This window comes from Haliaeetus albicilla, chromosome 19 (genome assembly GCF_947461875.1).
Source record: "Haliaeetus albicilla chromosome 19, bHalAlb1.1, whole genome shotgun sequence".
NCBI classification, from domain to species: Eukaryota; Metazoa; Chordata; class Aves; order Accipitriformes; family Accipitridae; genus Haliaeetus; species Haliaeetus albicilla.
In genome coordinates this window covers 3,531,471-3,548,300 of record NC_091501.1, presented here as the reverse complement: position 1 = coordinate 3,548,300, position 16,830 = coordinate 3,531,471, and the positions used below count along the sequence as shown (strand labels likewise).

Below are 16,830 nucleotides of genomic sequence, written 5' to 3'. Positions count from 1 at the left end.
TGACTAATCTCATGAAAGTGCTGGGTCTGTAACTGCTTAATAACAAACAGGATTTCACCCCTTCCCATTGACCCACCATGGCAGGCACAAGCAGCCAACAATTAACCCATGCTGGAAGCCCAGCCAGCTCCGAGACTCATCTCTTAAAAGAAAGGGATAACGAGAGAGTGGAAGCTGTGCCACGACAGCACAGCACATGCACAAAGAGGAGGTTTTGCCAAAGACGGGGGGAAGGCGGGCACACGCTCTACACAAGGTGGTCGAGGGCAGAGCCGGGGCCCAGCGCAGGCACCCAGCGTCTGGCCCACGCATGTCTCCCACACCTCTGCAGGGGCACGTAACACCCGTGTAACCACCCTGGGGTGCCTGGGGACACGGTGGGTGGGCCCAGCTCCCGGTGCGAGCAGCAGTACGCTACGGCCCCTCACTCTGGCCTCAGCCCTGGGCCCGTACGCTTGCACCAGTGGGGGACTGGGCGGGCGAGGAGGCCCCAAGCCGGACCCCGGGGCCAAGCCTCTGGGTAAGCCCCGGCGCACGGTATTTCGAACCTCACCCGCGATACGAGCGGCGTGCCGTGGCGGGGAAAACTAAGTGCGTGGCGGCTGCCGCCCCAAGGCCGTGACAGCCCGGTGCGGGGTCCCGCTCCCACCGCGGGTAATGGCGCTCCCCTCCCGCCTCAGCCCCATCGATGCGCTCAGCAATCCCGCAGCCCGCCTTCTCCTCCGCCCCCCGCGGGTGTTCCCGTTGGACGTGCTCGGCGCTCGGCTCCCTGCCCCTGGCCCCGGCGCCGGGCGGGTCTCCCTTGTCTCCCTCTCCAAGATGGCGGCCGCGGGCGGCGGCGGCGCGGCGGGAAGCGGCAGTGCGGAGTGAGGCGGCGGCGGCACCTCCCCGCTTTGCGGCTCGGTTACCGGCGGGCCCTGTCGCCTCTCGGCGGTTTTACCGCCGGGGCAAGCTCCGGCCTGCTGCAGGGGCGGAGTCCGCGGGGCTGGAGTGAGGCCGGAGCCCGTTTGGGTGAGAGGACGCGCGGGCGGGAGCGGGGGCGGCCGAGCCCGCTTCAAACGGCGGCGGCGGGGCCCGGGCTCTGAGGGAATTGGCGCGCATGCGCGGGGCTGGGCCTTGGGGTGCCCCGGGGGGGGGGGGGTACACGACGGGTCCCGGCGCCGTGTCCGCCGAGGGGCCGGTGCCGACGTTTGCCCCCCCCTTCTCCTCCGTATTCCCGGCGGGACCCGCCTGCCCCTCACGGTTTTTCCTCCGGGTCGTTGGGAGCTCCGGCGGGGAAATGGGGCGAGGGAGCCCGGTCCTCCGGTTCCACCCGCCGCGGTCTGTCACCAGTGGGGTGTGCGGCCTCCCTTGGGGGACCGAAGCCCGGAGGTCCCGGTGGAGTCCCGGGAGGGGGGGGCTGCAGAAAAGCAACGCTTGGCCGCGATCCCGCGAGCATGTGCGGTAAGGAAGGGGAGACGTGCGGGGAGAGCTTCTCCGCTGAACCTGTGCGATTACTGCTGAAACCGCAGCATTTGAAGCAGGGGAACCTAACTAGGGTTTACAGGACAAGGCTAGTTAAGGATATGTGTTGTATTTGCAGGGTTAGAGGTCTAGTTGTAAGCCCCTTTAGGCGTTACCTACCAATCTTTACACCTGCCAAGCAAATAAGATGTTAAAAGAGGATAAAAGATATGTGTGTAGCTCTAAACGGATCTTAGTTTCTCCAAGCCATCCATTCATGAACAACTGTCGTCAGCTTTGTTTTGCTGAGCAGTATCTCGACGAGGCCCTTGTCCTCTTGAGCACAGTGCTTTGGTATCGTGCGTGTTCCCACCGAAGTCCATATGACAGCTGAACGTCATGAAACGTTGCCAAAATCTGGCTCAAGATTGTGAGCCCACAAGCGGCAGGATGCTCTTTTGTATTGCAAAGTGCAGTGCTCTAGTGCATACACATAGGCAGTGCTCTTGCTTGTAGACGTAAATTCTGCCTACAAATTGCTGTGCTTGCTACCAACAATGTGTGGTAGTCAGAATATTGACTTAAAACATTTTGTGGCAGATGGTTTCCCAAAACCTGAAGAAATAACATGTATTCCTATGAATTTAAACGGAAACATCTTCTGTGTACCTGCAAGTTTGATTTAGTTGGGACTTTGTTGTTTCACTTAAGTAACCACTATAGGATGAATATGTTGTACATTCTCAGCCAACTATTTATAAAACTGAGGTACGTGCAGGGATGTACAAGCACAAGTTCCCCTGCTCTCAAGGTATTCAAGTGTAACTTCAGTGTGGCAAGATTGCCATGACAGCTAGAATGAACAAGGTGCATGGTCTTTGTGGTTGAATGCTTACACACGTGTGCACATACACAGAAACACACAAAATCAGTTAGGTGCAATTGGTTTAATTGCTTATGAGCAGAAGGTTGATTTTTTTCATGTTAAGCTGGTTGCTGACTGAAGAACAAAAGCTGTTTACTCTGAGAGAACCAGGGTGCAGCTATTCCATAAGGGCACTGTCCTCCTATATGCCAGCAACTGTGGAACAGAATGACTCGGAGGAGGCCTGAAACCTGGGGGCTGACAGAGGTTGGGGTGCAGCGGAAGGCCTAGTGAAAAGGAGTGCTTGCTTCGGTTCCCTCTCCCAGGCTGGCATTCAGAATGGCTGCAGTGGTAGTATTGGGAAACACATCAGAAGGATGCACACCTTCACTATAAAATGTGTGATCCTTTAGTTAAAAAGATTTGAAATACTTCTTTTGTAGGACAATGATTTCTGCCTGGTTCCTTCTTTTCCTTCACTTCATCTGAGATTCAAGGGTTTGAAATCTCTCTTTAAACGTCCCACTCTGCTACAGTGGCTCCTGACAGAAAATGGCTTTTACACAAGTTTGGGTGCAGTTTTGTGTGTCATGAAGATCAAACTCAGCTGTCTTCTCATCCGTCCATTTTTGTAAATAAATTACTTCAGTGTCTTGGAGATTTTACAAGGAATAGGTGGTCTTTTATATCTTTAAAATAATAGAAGACCAACTTCCAATTTAATTTCAAAAAATTCTGTCAAGCCTGAAGAGTGAGCATGAACTGACCAGAAGGTAGATCCCTTTCCTTTCCCACTGTCTTCCAGAGAATCTTCACTTGGTTCAGAGGAAGTTTCCCATTTTACATCATGATTCTTCTTTATGGGAGGGTTATTTTCATTCTCTGTTTCTCAGACCTTTTCCTGTAGATGGGAACGGGGGAAGGAGCCCAGACGTGGCAACACATTCTCAGGCTCCTGCAGGACCACCATGGCTTATGATGACTCCAAGAAGAAAGAAGGTATGACTGCTTCATAATCTCAGAGGGAGTTGCCAAAAAAAAAGGGTACCCTCTGCAGCCTTTGCCAGGCCATGCAGTCAGAGTGGGAAAGGAAGCTAGTATGCTGTGGAGCCCTTAAATTTAACCTGGCCAAGTTGTTGGAGGATCCCAAGCCCTTGACTTCCAGGTGTAAAGTACTGGGATTAGAACCTGAGAGAAATGAGTGGTATTTCCTAATGCAAACACCTTGATTGGAAACTCTGCCACTGCAGCCTTTCTTCTCCCTGCCAGGTCAATGGAACGGGAGACCAGGGATAAGGATATGTTTAGTCATGGTAACATTTCTAGGTCCAGTTGTCTTTAGGAGAAATATACAAGGGTTAGAAATGAAATCTGGAGTGATTATGTTACAGCATTAGAGCACTGAGCCCCATCCCTGTGGTCAGAGAGTACAGACTGTTACCTTTTAGGCCCCTGTGCTTGTTGGGTTTTGTGCATCGCTCTGTGCCACCGTCCACTGTTATCTTATTTTGTGCATAGTCCACGTCTATCATTCCTTAATGGGGTATTTCATGTCTTCCTTTTTTCCCATTTCACGTAAATCTTAGAGTACCTAGAGAGTGACCGAAGTGTTGATGACGTGGGGCTGCCAACTGGCAGGATACAGCGAGAGAAAAAGCGCTCTTACAAGGATCTGCTGCAAGAGGAAGACGAGATAGCAACTCAGGTCAGGAAGCCCTCAGAGAAAAGGTTGAAGGTGTAAGGTTATGTGTAAAGCTAGTGATGGAATGGGATGGGTGGGTTTCTTGTTCTTTTTTATATAGAAATGCATGTAGAAGACAGCAAGAGCAGCTAATCGTGTCCTGTATTGTTCAGTAACTTTCCTGGGAAGAAGGAGGGTGTCAGTCCCAATTACAACTGATTCTGATTTTTCTGGCCTCAGAAAATAGGGTAGTAGGATGCTGTCCTAGTCTTGATGTAGAACCTTGCAAGTCACAAGATAGCATGAATAACTTTTTACACACACACACACAAAAAAATTTTCTTAGAATTTGTGGTTGTATAAATAGCCAGCAAAGGATGGATATAATGTTAACTGATGCACTGTTGTCTTCCTGATTCTGCAGACAGCCTGAAATGATAGCTCTTGAGAGGTATGGACTTGCCCTATTCACCTCTTTGGGGCCTTAACTCTGAAATCACGTAGTAACAACTTAAGTTTCTTCAAAACTTTCCTCTTTGAGCTAAAATTTCTGCTGTTAGCTCAAAGGTGACTATCTTGTGTGATTTTTTTTTTTTTTTTAATCTGGAAAAGAAGTTCTAGTTTAAAATGAAAATCATCTTCTACCATGCAGATGGAATTCTGTAGAGGAGCTTCATTTTCAGACCATAAATTGGTCAAGAGACAAATAATAATTGGATGACATAACATATTAAGGACAATTTTTTGGCCCATCATTATAATTGTCACCTCTTTGTACCTCCTTTCACTTTTATCTTTTTCAGCTTATTAAACATGAACTGCTCACCTTCATTTTCAAGGCTTGATAGCCTATGCATGCTTAGTTATTTCTTAGCTTTATTAAGAGGTAGATGTCTGCCTTTTATCAACTCATCAGCTGATCTCCAAGTGCTGGCTTTCATTGCCCATTTCTTAACACTTTCAAATGTGCTTTTTCAAGTTTTCTTGTGTATTGCTCCTCTCGCTTGGGGGGAGCTCCCTATAGAGATATGTCTTTCAATTTCCTTATAGCCATGTTGTGCTGCAATGCCTAAAGAAAGCTTGATGCCAGTTAGGTGGCTGATGTGCTGAAACCTGTTCTGACTAAGACCATTTTTTGTATTCTCCCACCTACCTGTACCATGCTTTTTGTCTCTTACCTTAAACCTACAGCGTGGGCTCCTGGGGACAGATACGTTTCCTTTGCTTGTTTTAGCACCTAGAATAATGATCCTGTTTCATACCTAGGGTTCCTTGGTGTTACAGTAATACAAATAACTCTTGATAACTCCTACAAATTATTATCTATGTCAATACTCCATGTGAATCTTGTATTATTTCCCTCTTGTTTCTCAGCAATTTTTTTCTTCTTATTCTAGGACAGTGATCTTTTTCCAGGGACAGAACCTCACAAAAAGAAGAGAAAGCACTCCTCAGATGAGTTCTGCTACAGAGGTAAGATAGTAATCAAGCATGGAAAAGGGCTAAGGGATCATGACTTTGAGGAAAGGATGCTGTAAAACCAGTGTCATCAATCTTTGTGGTTAGCACTTTATGGGGGGAGAATACATCAACCTGTCTTAGGACAAGTAATCAGAAGCCTGATGCTGATCAGCACCAGAGAGTAGAAGATTAGGGAATGATATTTTCAGAGTCTAGCTTACCAAGTTGCCATTGTTGAGGGTAGAGATCTTCCACCCTCTTTTGATTGACAAGTTGTAGTTTTCTAACCCATGCCTTCCCTTTTGGCATTTGCATTTCATTTTTCCCTATTACATTACAAACTGTAATTTTACTTGCAGATAGTATTACTTTCTCTGAATTTATAAAAGTAGAATGCATCAGGGTGAAAAAGAAATGCTTTTGGGTTCAGTTTAAATACAGAAACATTATTCTCACAATTAATAAGCTGGCTAGAGAATGACAATTCTGCTCATAAAACCTTAACAGGTTTAAGATTTATTTTTGGCCCAATGAAAAGAGAAAGCCCAGTTGAAATGTTATCAGAATCTGTTTTCAGAATGAAAAAGCTTGTATTTTCAATTCATTGGTCTCACCTTGGCTAAAAATGGCATGAAAACCTTGCACTTGAGATGTAATTTCAGGCTCAGTAAGATACTTTTTCATCAAAATATGTTATTTCACAATGGAATAAAGAGTTTGACAAAACTTCAAGAACTTACCTGCTCTGTCTTCCTGCCTTGAATTATTTGACCATCTCGGGCATTACAGCTCCTGAATTGTATCAGTAAGGCTGTGCGAAGCTGGCTACAAGCTTCAGAGATCTTTTGTTTAAGCCAGGACGTAAATCTGTTAGCTGTAATCATAAGTCTTGCAGGATTCCCACTTCACTTCTTTGGGCTGGTGTAATGCTGTCTTTAAGGGAATCATCTTGATGTACATTTCTCTTGATCTTTTTCAGGTGTTTCGCCTTTGGATCTACCATCAAAGAAGAAGAAAAAAGCAGTTTCTAGCCCATCCTCAGCTGATACAACCATGGATTTACTCAAGGCTATCACCTCACCTTTGGCCACAAGCTCAAAGTCTTCAAAGAAGACCTCTGAAAAATCATCTTATTCTTCCTCTGGCCATTCTGAAAGCAAAAAGGAGCACCACAAGAAGAAGCTGAGTGGGAGCAGTGGGGAGCACTCAGTGGATGATGGCAGCTTCCACAAATCTAAAAAAATGAAACCTCTCTATGTGAACACAGAGACACTTACTCTTCGTGAACCTGATGGCTTGAAGATGAAGCTCATCCTTTCACCGAAAGAGAAAAGTAGTGCAGCAGATGATGATTCTTTCTCCTACTCTTCAGCACCAGCGGCTGCAAAGAAATCTTCAAAGAAATCGGCTCGAGATGAGCAAGGCTCATTCCTGCTGGGTCATGAACTACAGAGCTTCCTGAAGTCATCCCGGAAGAAGCACAAACCACCCCTGGACTCACATCCACCTTCTGAGAGTTTTGGTGCTGACACCTCCCTTTTTTCAGAGGGCCATGGGAGCGAGTATGAGATTTCAGGTGTGGAGGCACCGCCAGAATCTGGTTCCTCTTCTGGTGGGGAGTTGGAGGCTGGAGAGCTAGTGATAGATGACTCCTACCGGGAAATCAAAAAGAAGAAGAAGTCAAAAAAAAGTAAGAAAAAAAAAGACAAAGAGAAACACAGAGAGAAGAAGCACTCTAAGTCTAAAAAGAGTTCTGGGCACGGTCCTGTGGCAGTAGCTGAAGTGTCACCACCACCTCCTCCCAGTACCCCCTATGTTCTTCCTCCACCTCCTCCTGCTGCTTTTCACTCAGATGGTCAAGGTGAGAAGAGACGGAAAAAGGAAGACAAGGAGAAGGACAAAGCTGAGAAGTGGGAAAAGGAAAGAGAAAAAGAAAAGGAAAAGGAAAAGGAAAGAGAAAAAGAAAAGGAAAAGGAAAGAGAAAAGGAAAAGGAAAGAGAAAAAGAAAGAGAAAAGGAAAGAGAAAAAGAAAAGGAAAGAGAAAAGGAAAGAGAAAAAGAAAAGGAAAGAGAAAAGGAAAGAGAAAAAGAAAAGGAAAGAGAAAAGGAAAGAGAAAAAGAAAAGGAAAGAGAAAAGGAAAGAGAGAAAGAAAAGGAAAGAGAAAAGGAAAGAGAAAGAGAAAAAGTAAGGAAAAATTGGAGGGAAAATAGGAACTGGGTGGTGGGTAACGGTGAATTAGGCACTCCATTACAAAGGCATGTTAAATTGAAACAGAAGGATAACTAATACCAGGATCAGTGGTTTCAGTGAAGCATGTTTGGAAAAATGTGTCAGCCACTATGTCATTCTGGTTTTGTGGCACGGGCAGTCTTTAGCCAATGGAGGTTCTTTGAAAAGGTTATACTTAATTTGCTTGGTACAGGTTATATACCAAGCACAACTGCATCATTTTCTAAGGTAACCAGTTCCAGCTGTTGCCAGGCAGACTTTTGGACTAGTGATCTGGTCCATCATCACAGTTCTGGTAAAAAGGAATCAAGCTGTAACCTGAAAAGTGAAGATATTTACCTGTATACTCCTGTATTCAAATAAAATTCTAATTCTTATAGACTACCACATTCCCAGTTTTGTCCTGTACTCATAAATTCAGTTTTCCATGGTTAGTGTTTAAAAATGAGTGGGAGAAATGGTAGCTAGCATATGAATGAGTTTACAGGTGATAGAACTGTAGCTGTGTAAGTATATAAATGGGGAAAAGCAGTTTCTCTATGTTCAGAGAGACAAGAGTTGCTTTGTGTCAGGAAATGGGCAGATGTAGCCCAAATTTGTTCAGCCATTATTCTGTTCTATTTGGTAAGTTTTCTCTGATCATAGCTCAGCAACTGCTTATGCCTCTGCTGTCAGCGTACTTATACTGTCTATTTTCCTGCCAATTTGAAGTGTTTGTAAGGATGCAAGGAATGGAACAAAACATTGTGATGAGGACTGAATTGTTTTGACAGATCTGTAATATGTACTGTGAATAGTATGACAGATACATTTTATTATTATTTTAAGTTTTAAACCGGATATATTAACAAAGTTGTATGTTGATCCTAGATTTAGAATAGTGCGTTGTTGTAACTTATGAATGAAATGTGTTGATAGAGTTGCTGCAAGATAAGCCTTGTACCAAGACTAGTGCTGGCTGGTTCCTGTGCTTTCATAAACACTAAATTCAGCTAGAACATGTAAAACGCTGCTTTTTTAGGTGCCTGATCTAAGCACCACAGCTTTCTTTAAGTCTTCAATAAATGCCAAATTCTTATTAAATTCAAGTAGGTCTCATCGTAATTAAAAATCTTTGTTTCCTTTTCTTCTTCTGACTAGCCAAAGAAGAAAAACATGTCTGCCTATCAAGTGTTCTGTAAGGAATATCGTACAACTATTGTGTCTGAGCACCCTGGAATAGGTGAGAGAATAATCTAGCCTTCTCCTCTCTTGATTATACACCAGTCGGATCAATTAGCAGAATGTATTGTCTCTGTTTCATACCAACGTCTTAACTTTGACAGAATGTAAAGAATCTGCCAATTTTCTTTGAATAAGAGGTGACAAAGGGGACAGGAGTGGATTTCATTATTTGATTTTGTTGCATTTTAACCAAGCTGTGAATCTGGATAAAGAAATTTCTAGCTCGCTCTTTCTTTACTTAAAGAGTTACCTTCATTGTGTCACTTTCCTGTATACACACATGTGACTTTATATTCCCATCATCAAGCTTTTTTTTCATTATAAAGAGTAAAGGGAATGCACACTGGCAATCATTTTCAGGCCAGTATGGAGAGTTCCAGTTGTGGAATGGGTTGCTTCCTGAATGTGTATGCATGGGCTAGTAAATTTCCTGTTCTCTCCATGATTTTATGATTTCATTTGTTTTAAATATTTGTTTTAAACATTTTTCTTCTTTCCTTCTGCCAGATTTTGGAGAGCTAAGTAAAAAACTGGCGGAAGTGTGGAAGCAGCTACCTGAGAAGGATAAACTGGTGAGTGTGTGTGAGGCATTTTTAAAATGATTTCTGTAAACTAGGTGCTTAGGTCAGAACGTGCTGGCAGCATTGCCACCATACCTTGAAAAATGCTACCTGTGTCGCCAAAGTATGTAAAGATAGAAAGTATGGAAACCTTGCCCTTGCGATCATAAAAGCATCCATTTTCTTATGGTATTGCTTCACCAGTTAGCTACATAACATCATTCTGCCTCCGGGTCCTGGCATCAGGTAACAATTACCTAATGTTACGAATCTCTCTTTTCATACCATGGTAACTGCAGATCTGGAAACAGAAAGCTCAGTATCTCCAACACAAGCAAAATAAAGCAGAAGCCACCACTGTGAAGAGAAAGGCATCATCTTCAGATGGGGCACCAAAAATAAAAGGTAATTGTTGCACTTTATTTGCTCTGGTCTTTTTTCTTGGACAGGGAAGATAGTGTTGCCTGTGGAATAAGGAACAAAGGTCCTTTCCTGCTTCACACCCCTACCTGCTTTCTCACAAGGCTTGACATTTAAATCATCATATTACTCAAAAAGAATTTTACTGTGAGAGTGAGAATGATATCAGCATTATTCAGAAGTATTTCCTTGTCTAATTTGTAGAGTGGTATTGGTTTTAGCAGTTTAGGGATTTAAATGTAAAATAAGAAGAGGCAGCAGGGAAGTTCTAGTGGGATTAGTTTGCTGCTAGAGGAAAAAGGGTTGTTCTTGGCTTGGCATCTCTCTTTATCAAATCTCCCAAACCAAATCTCCCAGATTTCATTCAGCTGAGGCAGATGCTTTGTGCATGTAGAAGGAAAGTGTTGACTCCAAAGACCGCAGGACCAGGTCCACAGAACTATTTAAGTATCTCATGCCTTTGAGATTTGAACTTTACTAAGTAAATAAGCTTGTAAGTAAAAGAAAGAAAGAAGAGAATATGGAATTTTATTTGTGTGTTTCCAGCTTCTCCAACAGGAGTGATTTCCCCTCATAAGAAATCCCCCACCAGCACTGTGGTGGTGTCTTCCTCACCAGCCAAAGTCCCTGAGACGGATCCTATTGATGTAGCTGCACACTTACAGTTGCTGGGTGAATCTCTGAGCCTTATTGGTCACAGACTGCAGGAAACAGAGGTGAGTCTGTAAGCAGCGATGTCACAGGATCTCCACACAGGATTGGAGGGATTATTATTTTATTTTACTTAGAAGTTTAACCAATGCTTTTCTGTTAGGAAGAGAAATTGGAGATGGTGTGTTGTGTCTTCGATGCATTCCTGTTTGTTTTCAGTGAAATAAAAAGTCTTGTTTCTCAGTAAACAGTAGGCATCAAAGACAGACAGGTCCTTTGCAGCTCTAAGTCCTCAAAGGCAGTTCTTAGTTCAGCAAACTCTTCAGTCTTTTCTTACTATATGTTCACCTTGGATCTGGTACTTCCTTGCTGTCTTTGCCAGCAGTCTCTGGTCCAGTTTCTGTTACTGTCTCAAGACTTCTTAGAAAACCATCAGCCTTTACCAAGATGGTTTTTGCATGTCCTGTTGTTTTCTGGCAGTATCATATTGCCAGTGCTTTGGATAGGGACTAACATAGAAGATGTCAGATTTTAAGGGTTTCCTACTGTTAGATGATAGTGATTCTACGCACACATGCACGCGCACTTTCAGAACTCGGCCCAGCCTGTAAGCAGAGCACACATATTTGGCTCAAATAATATAATTGAATTTTATGGCTAGTGTGGTCATCTCATCCCACTATGCTTACTTGTTTTATCAGCAGTAAAATAAATGTTCTTGCATTTTGTTTCTGGTATGACCAATTGAGGTCATTCTTCAGAGGAACAACCAGAGTAAATTCTCCCCCTTTATAGAAAGGCACACAAGCAAATTCCCTTTCCTGAAAGTATGTCAATGGTTAAAGCAATTGTTACAGACTTAGCATTTCTTTAGACTTCAGTAATAAAACTGTTGTCTTTAGGACTCATGTAGTTAACGAAATAGATCATACGAAATGGCAAAGAAATTACATTTTAAAAAATTGTAGAATTAAGTGTTTTATGCAACTGACAATTTTCTGACCTTTTCTGTTGTTCCCTACTTTCTTCCTACACTAGTATGTTGCCTACTGAATTCTTAATTTTTTTGAGCCAGCAGTCTCTCTGTGAAGCACATGACACAGTTTTGTTACTGTGTAAATAATGAAAGTGGACTAGAGGAGCTCAAGAGTGAAGATACTGTATCTGCATGAGAATCAATACAGTTGTGAAAGAACCATAATTTCCCTACTCATCCCTATCAATTTTTTTTCTTTCCTTACTTCCAGGGAATGGTGGCTGTTTCAGGAAGTTTGTCAGTACTTCTAGATTCAATCATCTGTGCTTTGGGCCCATTAGCATGTCTGACCACACAACTACCTGAGTTGAATGGCTGCCCTAAGCACGTTTTGGTGAGTTCCTTGTGATTATTTCCATTCTAGCACTGTTGATTTCAGTGGAGTCCAGCCAGAGTTTTTTGATGAATCAGTCTTACGATGTGATGATAATTCCAGTGCAATAAGAAAATTGTCTTGGTCTTATATTGGAATATTTCTTGAAATTCTTTCAGATGTTACTGTTGTATGATATTTTGCAACTTTTTTTCTCCCAGTGGTAACTGGCCGAGTATTTGTAGTGTTGATTGCAGTGTGTGTAGGTCCTGTTTTAGTGACTGAATCAATCCATCTGAATCAAATCAAAGTGCCTGTACACATACCAGTATTTTTGAAAGTTTTTTCGGTAAAAATAAAAAGCACCTTCTATCTGCTCTGTATCACACAATCTGTTTTTCCTTTAGTAGCACAAAAAATAACTTGTGATCTCAGGTTTCCTAAAGTGATTGAGTACGGCCTTTTACATGTGGCTGTAACCTTCTCCAAGGAAAGAAAAATAGTCTCTGTTTTAAAGAACTGTGTAACTACAGGTTCTTTTTCACTTTAAACTACACTTAATATTGAGCTCTGGTTTAGCAATAGCTTGTGGCATCTCTGTAGCATGATGTGGACATAGATTAAGATGGCAGCAGCATAAAAGGAATCAGGAGTCATGCCTCCAACAGGAGACATGAATAAAGCAGTGAAGGAGAGGAGCAGAAATTAAAAATAAATATATAGTCTGCAAAAGTTAAGAGATTAAAAACAAATCTGGCAGAGACAACAACAAAAATGGGATATGAATAGGCATGTTATAATAGGGCAGCCCAAACATTGATTCATTTTGAGAACGGACTATTAACAATAAAGTTGACAGCTTAGACTGTGAGCTCCCACAAACTGGCTGCCTGCACAAAAGCTGAGTCAGTGGGGTGTTCCCATCCTAAGCCATGGAAAAACATCCTATGCTTTTTTTCCTTCTTGCTTGCCAAGTGCATTCAGAGCAATGACACCGTATGACTAATGGTGCATATATTTCAAACTTGATCAACTTATAAGGAGTAGTGGAGCTTTAGGTGGATTAAGGCACTTACCCTTCACTTCTGAAAACTGGTATTCAGACTTGATAATAAATAATTCTGATTTTTACCATCAGATGTGTAACGATAGTGGTGTTTTAAGACATGGATAAAATTGTTAGTGGTCGTGTTGCACATAGAATGCAATTTGTCCTTTCAGTCAGTAGATGGCATTGCTAAATTCTAGAATCACAACTGGTGCAGCTACAGCTCCTCTGTCTTCAGCAATTAAAAGGTGGCATTCCTAAGGCCTTCTTCAGCCATCCAGCCACAGGCTGGAGCTTACTGAAGTACTGCATTTGAAGAACATACAGATAATATACTGCTGGGTCTTGTTTTCTGATGTGCACAAGGACTCTTCCAGGATTCTGTTATGTTTTGCAGGAAAAACTGGAGGGCGCTTCTTTTTCCCATCTGGCACCCTATTAGTGGGTGTGTTTAAGGATTTTTCTCTTTACTTTTACACTACAGGATTTCATGAAGGACTTGTGAGTGTGAAGTCAAGTAATTTTTTTTTTTTATATGCTACAACTTTGATCACTTTGCTCAAGTCCTTCATCACTAGTCTTTCCTGTGGTTGAAGTGATATGGTCAGTGTGGCTTGTTTCAAATTCAGAGACAGAGTATGGAGTTCATAAGGAAGAGGTCACTTGAGGAAAGCCTCAAGCATTTTCCTTGTTTCCATGTGCTTATAAGTACTGAGGCTACCTTTATGTTTAGTTAACTTACATTTCCAAAAATGTGAAAATAAGCCTAGCAGTGGTGGTGATGACTAGGCAGATTTGGTTGTCTTATTAATGATAACTTGTAAGGCAAGTGAACCTGCTTAGTACCCTCGTCTGTGTCATTTTTTAAGGATTTTGAGTCATTACCTGACACTAAAAAACCACTGAATTTCTTTTCCCAGTCAAACACACTAGACAACATTGCCTACATCATGCCTGGACTTTGATGGGAAAGGATCCTGGGATGTACTCAACCTCTGCGTAACTGACTTGTGTACATATGCACTACACCGGCACTCTCAATGGGCTCCGTGTGTAGGGTTTTAAAGTTTTATATCTGTACAGTATATACATAGGATTGTAACTATTTGACTTTTGTTTTATGAAAAGTTGTGAAGTTAAGCTGAGAAAACCCTTTTGTGTTGGTGGGTGAAATGTCCTCCAATCTGAAAGTATTTTGTATGAAGAATTCAGAAAGCTTTTGAGATATTCGCCTTAAATTCAGATCCTTTGAAGGGGAAGCAGCCAGAGAATGGACTTCTCAGTATAAAGAAAAAAAACGTCGCCATGAGAAGGGTCATTGAAACAGGTGGCTCAGAGAGGTTGTTGACTCTCCATCCTTGGTGATAAACGGAATGATCAGCCTGCTCTAGTTGGACTTTCTTTAAGCAGCGGGATGGACCAGGTGACCTCCTGATATCCCTTCCAAATTTAAATATTCTGATATTCTACGAGCAGGTAGAGATGATGATATATTTTGGACCAAGGAATAGAACTGAACTCTTCACCAGCCCTGTTTCTAACTGATTTTCAGTTTAAAATCTACTGCGTGAGGGGAAAGCTGGATAGCTGATCAAAGATACAGAGGTCTTTGCCTCTTGGTCACTTCTTCCAACCCCCCCTCTTCAGTCAGTAATAACTGAAAGTTGTCAGCGTCAGCTGGCTGGTCTGGTAGCTGGCATTTGAAGTAAAGTGGAAGATGACAACAAATTTAATCTTTTCCTGTGGACTTGCACCCAAATCATCATTGGCACGATACATCAACCAACTGCATTGGCTTGAGAGAATGAACCTCCTGCTGATTTTTCCAGGGCATGGTCAGCCTGCTTTGATGGAGAGGAGTGCGGAAGCGGATGGGAAAATCTTGGATTGCTTCTGCCCATCTTGCACCTGTTTTGTGAACAGACAATTTTGGTTTCTGAGATCGCTCATCCCCCATCCCTTTCACCAGCAGTATCGAAAGAGCTGTGGTGCTGCTGTGAGGCAGTGACTAATGACCAGTTTGAAGCAGTTACGGCTGAGTAAGGCACATGTGGGTTGATTGGACCGATTCCCCTTCCTTCCAGCCACATACTTGGTGTTTGGTTTTCTGCTCCTCTAGAAGAGGAGCCGCAGGAGAGCACTTGATTCTCATATAAGCTTTTGTGTGTCTGTATGTACGTGTATGTGGTGTTCATATCGTATGTATTTAACTTTTACCAATATCTGTAACAGATTTTAATTTATCCTGTATATTTCTGTGTGTGTGTGTGTATGTATATATATATATACATAATTTAAAAGCAAAAATCCCTCCCTCCACCCAACAGTGTGTGGAAAATACCAATCAAGTTTGCCTCACCCCCACTTCCTGCAGGAATCAGCTATATGCGTAGTAGTAAGCATTGGCATTGTATGGGGAAACACCAGGAAGTTTTTAAGTGGCTGTAGAAACAGGCTACCTTGTGAAGGTAGGTAGAACAACTGAAATATAGTTTGACTCTAGCCTTTCCAGCCTTATAATGTAAAAATTTTAAAATGACAGAAGAGCACTTTTTTACTTCCAATCTGAAGTCTAGCTTGTGTTTTTCAGGGCAGTTGAAAGTGAGCTGTCCCTCATTGTGGTTGAGCCCCAAATCATACTTAAATTAAATCCTTAGGTGTGCAGGATGGTTTTTCTCCCCGTTCCTCTTCACCATGTATTCCCCAGCTGTGCCTGCACAAGGTAGTCTGTCTCTTATGGAGCTTTTCTCAGTGCACTGTTAGGTTTTTCTCGGTCAGTGGAGGAGGCAGAAGGTTCTCAGACCACCGTGCAAGTTCCCAACCCAAGCCTCAGACCAGAGCATACATGTTTTAACAACACATCACTAATCCCAGTGAGCCTGGAATTGGGAAGGGCCCAGGAGGGAGGCAGTCTCATCCTGCTTCGGATCCTGACCTGTACTAAAGCATCTGCTGCTGGGAGCGGCACAAAATCCGTGGCTCTTTCTAGCCCTTTACAATTGAGAGCATCGTGGTGAAGGGACAGATCTGCTCTCTAAGGAACAGAAGGGGATCAGCTTTAGCTTTGTCGTCTGTACAATGGAAAACTCTTGAAGAGTGAAAAACACACGCAACCCTGGTGTATTGTATTTTTATTAAAATTTGTACACTTTGTATAATCTGTATCTTGTGGTATTTGGTACTAGAGGGAAAACTTTGGCAAGACTTAGCAGTTTTTATATTTTTGTTATTTCTTTGCTGTTTGATCCAGATTACATTACAATTATACAGCAAAACTTTTTTGTACTGTACTTACAATATACTTTTTTTTAACATTTGGAGTATCGTCATTCATTTCTGGCATGCACCATGTTTTCTGCAGCTGTCGTTACTACTACTACCTAGCGTTTCTCAGCAAATTCTAAACTCCTTAAACTCGCTCGGTTTCTCCTCCCTGCCGCCTCGCCTCGGTTCGGGTCGGCGGCGTTCAGGTGAGAACAGCCCGGGGGGCTCGAGGCGAGCGTGTTAGCGCGGGATGTCAAGGCGTGACGGCGATTTGCGCCGGTCATCGACGCGTTCCCCTTTCCGCGGTCCGAGCGTTGGCCGATGGCTCGGGCCGGGAGGATGCTGCCGGACGCGGTGCCTTGCCGACCGGTCCGTACCCCCCTGTGCCAGAAGGGTCCGACACGGGGCTACGGAAAACTCCAAACCTCTCGCCCCGGGGTTTTCGGGTATTTGGGCCGAAGGCTGGGCGGCGGGTTTTTTTTCTCTCCCGAAGCGCACGGCGGTTGCGGAAAACGGGGAAACCTCTCGGTGGCGGTCGGTTCCTGCCAGCCGAGGCCGACGGGGCGGGCAGTGACACCGGCCCTGCCGCCGTCCCCGCCTCAGCCGCCCCCCCCCCACGGCCGGACCGGACCGGA

At 43.6% G+C, this 16,830-nt stretch overlaps 1 protein-coding gene across 1 annotated transcript; it reads left to right on the top strand.

Moving 5' to 3' along the window:
- The first annotated feature begins 1,084 nt into the window (after positions 1 to 1,084).
- Positions 1,085 to 16,245, top strand: HMGXB4 (HMG-box containing 4). The gene is given in 13 exon segments (XM_069807354.1): positions 1,085 to 1,203; positions 1,205 to 1,244; positions 1,246 to 1,392; positions 1,395 to 1,443; positions 3,895 to 4,013; positions 5,387 to 5,462; positions 6,430 to 7,634; positions 8,820 to 8,901; positions 9,411 to 9,475; positions 9,763 to 9,868; positions 10,430 to 10,599; positions 11,782 to 11,904; positions 13,852 to 16,245. Coding segments are annotated over 13 exon segments (2,331 nt in total). The 5' UTR covers positions 1,085 to 1,099; the 3' UTR covers positions 13,897 to 16,245.
- Positions 16,246 to 16,830: the final 585 nt, after the last annotated feature.